General features: G+C 35.8%; 2 protein-coding genes across 2 annotated transcripts; both read left to right on the top strand.

Annotated features, from left to right (window-relative positions):
• The first annotated feature begins 1,020 nt into the window (after positions 1-1,020).
• Positions 1,021-5,688, top strand: LOC108832597 (uncharacterized). Its single transcript, XM_018606066.2, has 14 exons — positions 1,021-1,245; positions 1,328-1,440; positions 1,533-1,629; positions 1,720-1,844; positions 1,925-2,387; positions 2,468-2,653; positions 2,741-3,034; positions 3,118-3,270; positions 3,353-3,507; positions 3,605-3,710; positions 3,790-4,707; positions 4,796-4,877; positions 4,969-5,265; positions 5,353-5,688. The coding sequence occupies exons 1-14, from the start codon at positions 1,141-1,143 to the stop codon at positions 5,544-5,546; spliced, it is 3,288 nt and encodes a 1,095-aa protein (XP_018461568.1). The 5' UTR covers positions 1,021-1,140; the 3' UTR covers positions 5,547-5,688.
• Positions 5,689-6,245: 557 nt separating this feature from the next.
• LOC108832598 (uncharacterized) lies at positions 6,246-7,678 on the top strand. Its single transcript, XM_018606067.2, has 2 exons — positions 6,246-6,751; positions 6,827-7,678. The coding sequence occupies exons 1-2, from the start codon at positions 6,610-6,612 to the stop codon at positions 7,495-7,497; spliced, it is 813 nt and encodes a 270-aa protein (XP_018461569.1). The 5' UTR covers positions 6,246-6,609; the 3' UTR covers positions 7,498-7,678.
• Positions 7,679-10,205: the final 2,527 nt, after the last annotated feature.

The raw sequence follows: 10,205 nt of genomic DNA, 5'->3' as shown, positions 1-10,205 counted from the left end.
AAAAATAAAACTTTGTAAACTGTTTTTATTAGGTTGATTTAACGTTTTTTATTAAAAATAATTGTAAATTATTTTTATGTTTATTTTTGTTAAGTTTTAAAAAGTTTATTTTTATTAAAAAAATTTAAAAGTTATTATTTTTATTTTTCCTTTTTAAACGTTTTTAATTTTTTTAAAAAAAATTCTATTAGTTTAATGTGTTTAATTAGATTAATCAAGGGTTATTTTTGGAATTATAAAATAAATTATACTAAAGAGATAATTAAATGATAGTTTTATACTATAAGGACAACCATGCTGAATTTTTGTTCCGTTTTGGCAATTTTTCTTTTTTTTTAATCTTTCCGAGAAATAAAATATTTTCAAGAAACTTAATGACCAATTTGGACTAGAGCTGAGTTGGAAGTACGCTAAAAAACGTTGGGATAATTTGAAGAAATTTTACAATATGTATAAGACGAATCCAGAAAATCCACGTCTCGGAACAAAAGTTTTCAAGTATGTTGTACAACTCGATGAAATATTTGGTGATTATTAGGTGCATGAAACAATATTCATGCCATAAATTTAATTGCTTTTAATTATTAATTATTATTTTGTTATTGGATTTTAAGTTTATTATTTTTAATTATAACTTTTAATAATTATTTTCTCTCTATTAGATATCTTTTAGTAATTAATTTTTATATCTGTGAATAGGTAAACCCGTCAAAAATGATCCGCAAATGTAATAGTTTTTAAACGTTGTTATCAGTCATACAAAATGTTTAATAACGTTAGATAACACAACCACGCGTGTTGTACCGCAGACGCAACCGTAAACAGCTGCATTTAAACAAGGTCCTGCCTTATAACTTACAGACTTTATAGGCCCATCTTATCTTCAGCCCAAAACAAAAAGCTCACAAGCTTCTCTTTTTCTTCTATGCCTTATAAGTATGAACTTTGCAGGCCCATTCCTCGGCCTAACCCACATAAAAAGCTCACAAGTTTCTTTTCGTCTTCTTCTACGCTCAGCTCTCTTGCTTTTCCCCCCTGACCTTTCCTTCTCGTTCTAGAAATTCGATTTTCTCATTTTAGGTTCTGAGATCAACACAGTGAATCACCGATTCCGAGAGAGACAAATCGAGCTTAACAGATATGGTGAAGGTGCGAATGAACACGGCCGATGTGGCCGCGGAGGTCAAGTGCTTGAAGCGTTTAATCGGCATGAGATGCTCCAACGTCTACGATATATCTCCCAAGGTTTACAAATCCCTACGCTTCACACTCTTTGTAATTCGATTTGATTTCCGTTAGGGTTTATCCTTTGTATGTTTGATTGCAGACGTATATGTTCAAGCTGTTGAATAGTAGCGGCATCACTGAATCTGGAGAGAGCGAGAAGGTCTTACTCTTGATGGAAAGTGGTGTTCGTTTGCATACCACTGCTTACGTCAGGTTACTAACAACAATACTCATCCATTCAATCTCTGTATTTTCAGTTTCGTTAGCAGTAGTAGAGATTTGATTTTCATCTAATTCTTGTATAGGGATAAGAGCAATACTCCATCTGGGTTTACTTTGAAGTTAAGAAAACATATTCGTACTAGGAGGCTTGAGGATGTTCGGCAGCTTGGTTATGATAGGGTATTGGAAGTTGGAACTTTTATGTGTATTTGTTTAGTTTGATTCCATTCTGATGCTTTTTTTTTATTTTCTTATTGCTATTGGCTCCAGATCATTGTCTTCCAGTTCGGGCTAGGTGCTAATGCTCACTATGTTATATTGGAGCTGTATGCTCAAGGAAACATAATCCTCACGGATTCCGAGTATATGATCATGACTCTCCTCCGCTCACATAGGTTAGTTTTTTTTTTTCAATTCCTTTCATTGAAAACTTGTGTGGCCTTTGGTAGTGAATTTTTAATTGCTATTCTTGTAGAGATGACAATAAGGGTTTTGCTATCATGTCTCGCCACCGTTATCCTATAGAGATATGTAGACTCTTTGAGAGAACCACTGCTTCGAAGCTGCAGGAATCGCTTACTGCTTTCTCGCATGAAGTTAAAGATAGTGAGACAAAGGAGCAGAATGGTGGCAAGAAGGGTGGGAAGTCTAACGAATCTAAACAATTTACCTTGAAGAATATTCTTGGTGATGCTTTGGGGTACGGGCCACAGCTCTCTGAGCATATAATTTTGGATGCTGGTCTAGTTCCAAGTACCAAACTTTCGCAAGACAAGAAGTTAGATGATAATGAGATTCAGCTTTTGGTTCAAGCGGTCATCGTATTTGAAGATTGGCTTGAAGATGTTATATCTGGTCAAAAAGTTCCTGAAGGTTATATTCTAATGCAGAAACAAATGTTGGTGAATGACACTTCTTCTCAAGGAGGTGTTTCAAAGGTCAAATATTTAACTTTGTCTTCTATTTTTTTTTTCTCTTAAAGGGCAGTAAAAATATATATTTTCCTGGTTGTCTGCAGATGTATGATGAGTTCTGTTCAATCTTATTAAACCAATTCAAATCAAGAGTGTATGACAAGTTCGAAACTTTTGATGCGGCTTTAGACGAGTTTTACAGCAAAATTGAGAGTCAAAGATCTGAACACCAACAAAAGGCAAAAGAAGATTCTGCCAGTCAGAAACTCAATAAGATTCGCCAGGATCAGGTTTGTGGTATTTCCATCTCCGTGTATCCCTGTACAACTTTTCTCCATCGTTATTGTAAGTGCAATGTTTCTGTACTCATGTTGTAGGAAAACCGTGTTCAAATTCTGAGGAAAGAAGTCGACCGTTGTGTTAATATGGCTGAATTGATTGAGTACAACTTAGAAGACGTAGATGCTGCCATATTAGCTGTTCGTGTAGCGCTTGCAAAGGGTATGGGCTGGGACGATCTAGCTCGTATGGTCAAGGAGGAAAAAAAACTAGGAAATCCGGTTGCTGGAGTCATTGACAAACTTAATCTAGAGAAGAATTGCATGACCTTGTTGTTGTGCAACAATCTCGATGAAATGGATGATGATGAGAAGACGCTCCCCGTGGAAAAGGTGTTGAATCGCCCTACATTTTGAATAGAATAAGCTCATCTTCTTGTTCTGACATATGGGGCATGATTTTGTGGTTTCCGTAGGTGGAGGTTGACCTATCACTTTCTGCGCACGGTAATGCCAGGCGCTGGTATGAAATGAAGAAGAAGCAAGAAACCAAACAGGAGAAGACTGTTTCTGCTCATGAAAAGGCTTTTAAAGCAGCCGAGAAAAAGACACGCCATCAGCTTTCTCAGGTAATCTTTTATCTTCATTTGATCTTGTTGGTTGTTTGCTTGCTTACAGTGAACTGATAATTTGCATTCTTCTGTCTAATAGGAGAAAGCGGTTGCAACTATTTCACACATGAGAAAAATTCACTGGTTTGAGAAATTCAATTGGTTCATTAGCAGTGAGAACTACTTGGTCATCAGTGGTCGTGATGCTCAGCAAAATGAGATGATAGTTAAACGTTACATGTCAAAAGGAGATCTGTAAGTTTTCATGTGTAGAGTTCTTTTCTTAGTCTTTGTGTTGGTATTATATTTTCAACTGTTATCATAAGTTTCTTTTCACCATGCTTTTTCTCAGGTATGTGCATGCAGAGCTTCACGGAGCATCTAGTACTGTGATAAAGAATCATAAACCTGAACAAAGTGTACCGCCCCTCACTTTAAACCAAGCTGGATGTTTTACGGTAAGCGGTTTTACTAATCACTTAACTATGGTGTGCAATGTGTTAATGACAGACCTTTAAATGTAATTCGTTAATGCAGGTTTGTCATAGTCAGGCCTGGGATTCCAAGATTGTCACTAGTGCGTGGTGGGTTTATCCTCATCAGGTCAGTAAAACAGCTCCTACTGGAGAATACCTCACAGTTGGAAGTTTCATGATACGAGGTAAGAAAAACTTCCTTCCACCACACCCACTTATAATGGGTTTTGGACTGTTGTTTCGTTTGGACGAGAGTTCCTTGGGAGCTCATTTGAATGAGAGAAGGGTAAGAGGTGAAGAGGAAGGAATGAATGATGAAGTTGTCATGGAAACGCATGCTCCTGATGAGCATTCAGATGCTGAGACAGAGAATGAAGAGGTGTCTGCGGAAGGAGAAAATAATTTACAGGAGGAATCAAATACAGCATTGAGCCAAGATACTTCTTCTTTGGAAATGAAATCATCTGGAACTGATGGAGAAAATGCTGCAGCAGCTACGTCACAGCTTGAAGATCTTCTTGATAGAACCCTTGGCCTTGGTACTGCGACGGTGGCAGGCAAGAACCATACAGTAGAGACATCAAAGGATGAAACGGAAGAGAAGATGAAAGAGCAGGAGAAGAAATCAGTAGTGAGAGATAAGCCTTATATATCAAAAGCTCAAAGAAGAAAGCTTAAGATGGGCGAAAGCGGTAACACAGTGACTGATGATAACATTGGCCAAGAGAAGCCGGAGCGGAAGGAAAAAAGTGTTTCTAGCGGTAACAAAGACGCAGATGATAACACTGAGAAAGAAAAGCAGCAGAGGAAGGCAAAAGATGCTTCTTCTTCTTTAAGGCAAGCCAACAAGACCATACCTGAGAACAAGCCAGCTGGAGAAAAAGTCAGCCGTGGGCAAAGGGGTAAACTTAAGAAAATGAAGGAGAAATACGCTGATCAAGACGAAGAAGAAAGAAAAATTCGAATGGCGTTGTTGGCCGTAAGTACTTTCTGAAATAACCGAAAGTTGCATTCTCCATTTTCTCCATGAAATTTTGAGGAAAATTTTAATTATTTTCCTTGTGCAGTCTTCTGGAAAGCCACAGAAGAATGATGTTGAAGTACAAGCTGCGAAGCCGGCAGTCACTGAAGAGAAGAAACCTTCTGAAGGTAAAACTTATACGACCTGTCTGAAAATATTTGATTACATACACTTTCAGATAAAATGGCAGCATATGATACTGATGGTTGTTGTGTGCAGAGACAGCAGATGCTGTGAAAATATGTTATAGGTGTAAGAAGGTTGGACATCTTGCTAGGGATTGCCATGGGAAAGAATCTTCTCCGGAGATGGACAAAGTGGTAATGGAAGAAGAAGATATTCATGAGCTTGGGGAAGAAGAGAGAGAAAAACTGATTGATGTCGATTACCTTACTGGTAACCCATTACCAACTGACGTTCTCTTATATGCGGTCCCTGTGTGTGGCCCCTACAACGCTCTCCAGTCATATAAATACAGAGTCAAAGCGATCCCAGGGAGCATGAAGAAAGGAAAGGGTAATAATAAACATTTTTTCTCTATTATTTTGACCTTAATGTAGAGGTTTTGGATTATATTTGATGATTGTTTATGTGTTTGGGCAGCTGCAAAAACCGCAATGAATCTGTTCACACATATGTCGGAGGCGAGTGTTAGAGAGAAAGAGCTGATGAAGGCTTGCACGGATCCGGAGCTGATGGCTGCTCTTGTTGGGAATGTGAAGATCACAGCAGCGGGGTTGACGCAACTGAAGCAGAAACAGAAGAAGGGCAAGAAAAGCGGGAAACACCATGGTTAGGCTTTAACTTTTTCGTTTGTTCTTCTTCAAGGACTCATTAGCTTGCGTCTTGTGTTCATTGCAGAACTTTTGTTGTTGAAGTTTATTATAAAAATTTTATTCCGAAAATAAGAAATTCGTCCCATCCAAAACAAAATTTTGAGATTTGCTGGTGGAACTTTTGCATTGGTTCACTTTGAGTTTTTGAATTTGGTTAGTTTTGATTTGAGTTTGGTTAATTTTGGTTTATTTAATTTTAAGAAAACTTTAAATGAAATAAACTGAAACTAGTTTTGATATAATTGATCTATATATATATATACATATTTATTTCACTGATATAGTTTTGATATTTGAAACTCTGATTTTAATATTTTATAATTTTGATTTAAAAATGTTGTATTTAAAAGCTACATTATTGAAAGTAGATTTATGTTTTAATAAATTTGATTTCTAATCATATATAACTCAAATTTTCAAAATATAGTAAACGTTAAATATAGTTTTTCGATATAAAACCAAATACACTTAAATGACATCAACTGTTAAATCTTGTAGATTATAAAATCTTAATAATATAAATTAATAGCAACCCAATACATTTTTAAATATTTAATTTTAATAATTATATTATATATTTTTTAAAAAATATATATTATCTAAAATCTAGTTAAAAAGGTATTCAGCAAAATGAAAGTTGAAAAATTCTCAAGGCATTTACGAAATATTCTCCGTAGATTCTCCGGAGAAATCATTATTATTTTTTGCATATTGTTTCCGATACAAATCCATAAATAGGCATCCATCAATCTCAAAACAAGGTTAACAGAATTCTACGGCAACGATTCCTATTTTGTTGCTTTGTTAAAACCCTCTTTTTTGTCCTCATATTTGTTTTCCTTTGAAGAAAAAAGTCAGGAAAATTCAATTGGATCAAAACCTTTTTCTCTTCCTCTTTCTTCTTCATAAGAAAACTAATTGCAGTAACATCGTCCGAAGAAGGAAGAGGCTAGGGCATCCATTTTTCTTTTCTTTTCTATATATATTTTAATATTTAATTTTACAAGAAACCTGGGCGGCAAAAATGTCAATCGGAGGGAAGAGCAAAGTGAAGTTCATGTGCAGTTTCGGCGGCAAAATCCTCCCTAGACCTTCCGACGGCCTTCTCAAATACGTCGGCGGCGAAACTCGCGTCATCGCCGTCTCTCCAGACATCACCTTCGTCGGTAAATAATCTAATTAACTCTTCCATCCATTTTAACCTAATCAATGTAATTTAATCTTCTTGTTAAATCTTGCAGAACTCACCAAGAAGCTCGCGGAGATGACAGAGAACGACGTCGTACTCAAATACCAAATCCTCCCCGAAGATCTCGACGCGTTAGTCTCCGTAAAGTCGGACGAAGACCTCAAACACATGATGGACGAATACAACCGTCACCACCACCACAACGAGACTCCCAAACTCAGAACCTTCTTGTTCCCAGCCAACCCAACGGTTGTTCGATTAGGTTCTCCTATCGAGCCTCAGACGATAGAGCAGCGCTACATCGAAGCCATCAACGGCATTGTTCGCGGCGCTCCGATCAAAACACGGCCTTCTTTCACCCTCTCCGCTTCCTCCTCTCCTAAATCTGAATCATCACCGGATGGATTCGGTAACGAGCAGCCGCCTGAGATTGGTAGCTACCAATTGAGCCGGCTTTACCCGATGCATAGAGTACGGAGTAGTCCTAACATCTCACAGCAGTCACAGCCACATAACCACCACAACCACCATCACAGTGCTTACTTTCAGCCACCTAACTACTTGAATTGTAGACTGCGCCCACCACCACCCCCACCGTTAGACTTCCCTAGAGGCGCAGGCTGGGATGGTAACGGAAAGTACGGTTGCAGTGAGGAACGTAGAGTCTGGGGTAGAGCAAACAGTGTTCCTCACAGTCCTAGGAACCATGGATTTCGTCTCTGATAACATTTATATATACATGGTCTTCTTGTGTTTTGTTGTTGTGTAGTTTCTGACAGACATCTGTAGGAATCTAGTGTGTTTACTACTCTTGCAAGAGATTTGGTTTGTAAAGCTGAGAAGGACAAAGTTTGACTCCTACCATTAGTTTGCTGCCCAAAATGATATTGTTCTTCCTACTAAATGCTTATTTGTATGAATCTGTTTTTTTTTTATTATTTGACGTGGGTGAAGAAGTCACATTGATCACATCAGTATTGTTGTATCCACCTTTGGTTGAGGATCGGGCAGCTTCACCTCCTCCTTATTATAAGATCAGCACCACCTGGTTGGGTCTGTTGTATAGAGATTAGAGACTTTAGTAATATGCATCACTTCTTGGTTAAGATCTGTCAGAACAGATAGTGAGAAGATGTCATGTTTTCTTCTAAGGTGGATCAGTGCTTGATTGGGTTAAGGAACGTTGTTCTAGTCTAAAATAAAGTTGCTTTAGAAATAGATTGGATGGTTATCTCAAGAAACACGAGTAAGCATGCCATATCTCTATTAGTCTATTTCTTTATTTACATTGGTGTCTTTGACGATTTGTTAACTGAGAGCCTTTCGGCTATATGAGAGTGGAGATCTCTATAACAATTCTCTAAGATAGTTAGGGTTCCTAGTTGTAATCCTCCTTCAAAGATAAGAAAGACAATTTCGAATCAAAGAGCCAACCTTAATAGTGATCAATGATTAATAGTTGTTATAACTCAACTCTATACAACTGTTAACAAACTAAACCAGAAATAATCAAGTGGTTTCATCAAAATTAACCAAACAAAGGGACATTCCAGAGCCTTCAACAACATACACACTAATTACCCTTCAAGATGGAGGTACAAAAATATTGCTAAGTCCCATATTGCTTATCAACTCTCGAAAAGAGTTGGATGTAAAGCTTTGGTTAATGGATCAGCAAGTTGATTCACGTGCTTGACATACATTGTCTTCAGAAAACCAGCTTCTCGAGTTTTGTACCAGTCAAGTTCAACATGTTTAATACGCTCATGAAACATTGAGTTATTGACAATGTTGATGACAACAGTATCCCCTATATATTAATCCTGGAACATTACAACATGTTTTGTAGCCACGTGTCATCACTAAGATGATTCTCAGAAATCCTTAGAAAAATATGTTGGTCCATATAAATATATATTATACTTTTCATTAAACTAATTATCATATTAATTAGTAGTCTTAAATTCTTTCCTTAAATAAAAACTACGTAAGTTTATTTCCTTAAATAAAAGCTACGAAATTACCTAATATGATTAACGTATATATGATAATTAATGATTATAAATCAAAAATATTTGATAAAAATTTGTATTCTCTACATTTTATTTTAATTAATATTATCAAAAAAATCACTTAAACATATTTTAAAAAATATATTTTTCATATATGTTACATTTTGAATTTTTAAAACGTCTATAAATTACCAAAAATTGTAAAATGTTATTAACATGATATTTTTTAGAACAGAACCTGATCCGAAACGAAATATTTCAGATATCGAATATATCGAAACCAGATTTATATACTTAAATATATTAATTATTTTTAGAATTTAATATCTAAAAGAATATACAAAATATATAAAATGTTATTAAATTGTCCAAATATTTACAAATAGTTAAAAATACATGATTAAAATAGTTAAATGATATTCAAAATACCAATACTTCAAATATCTATTGATTTCTTATCTGAGTATTGAAGCTAACCATATTTTATGTTAAGTTTAAGTATTTTAGCTTGTATTATACACATTTATATGTTATAAATATTTTTTTATTTTCATATTTTGAGAAATTTAAAGTATATACGAGTTTTATTTTTTTTAAATAAAATGAGTTATCTGAGTCCAAACCTAAACCGAACCCGCAGATCCGAACCGGATCGAACTCACGAAAAATCGAAACATAACTGAACTGAACCGAACCGAACCAAACTGAACCAAATGGTATCCGAATGTCCACCCCAAATCAAATGTAAAAAAAAATCTTGATAACAAGATGCATTCTAATTGTAATATTTCTATACAACACATCTTAAAAAACTCACCCCGCGCATGGCGCGGGTTATCATCTAGTTATAATAGTAAAAGCTGGTACACTAAAAGAATATACATATCCACCAACCATGATAAGTATATCGTCCATTTGTTGCTAGGTGTGTTTGTTTTTAAGCCTTCTATTTTTTTAAACCTTTGTTGTGAACAGCCGTCGTTTAGGTTAGAAGAAGAATAGAGAAGAAAACGTATTGAGGCAAATACCCGTTTAGGGTTTCTTATTAATGATGTGATAATAATTTACAAACCCTTAGACCCATATTTATACAGCCTCAAAAAAACCCGATTTCCTTTTCCCAATAGAAATAGTAACTTTCCTAAACCGAAAAGGCATACCGTACCGCGGGGGCTTGGGCATTTTACTGGTACAACAGAGATTTAAGACACACAGATGCAACAACCTTTTATTGCTAAAGTCTGAACCAAGCTATAATTATTTGTTATTGTAGGGTGTTAAGATACATTGTATCTTCAAAAGGCTCTTCCTTACTCGTGTTAAGAAATTACAGGTTGGACAATGGAGGTTTATTGAGAATTTCTTTGTTAACCCAACTACTGGCAAGTTTCGACCAACGAGCCAGAAATACAAACTGTC

The sequence above is a fragment of the Raphanus sativus genome, unplaced genomic scaffold (genome assembly GCF_000801105.2).
Source record: "Raphanus sativus cultivar WK10039 unplaced genomic scaffold, ASM80110v3 Scaffold3673, whole genome shotgun sequence".
Lineage (NCBI taxonomy): Eukaryota > Viridiplantae > Streptophyta > Magnoliopsida > Brassicales > Brassicaceae > Raphanus > Raphanus sativus.
Note: the sequence above shows the minus strand (reverse complement) of the source record. Positions and strands in the feature narration are given on the sequence as shown.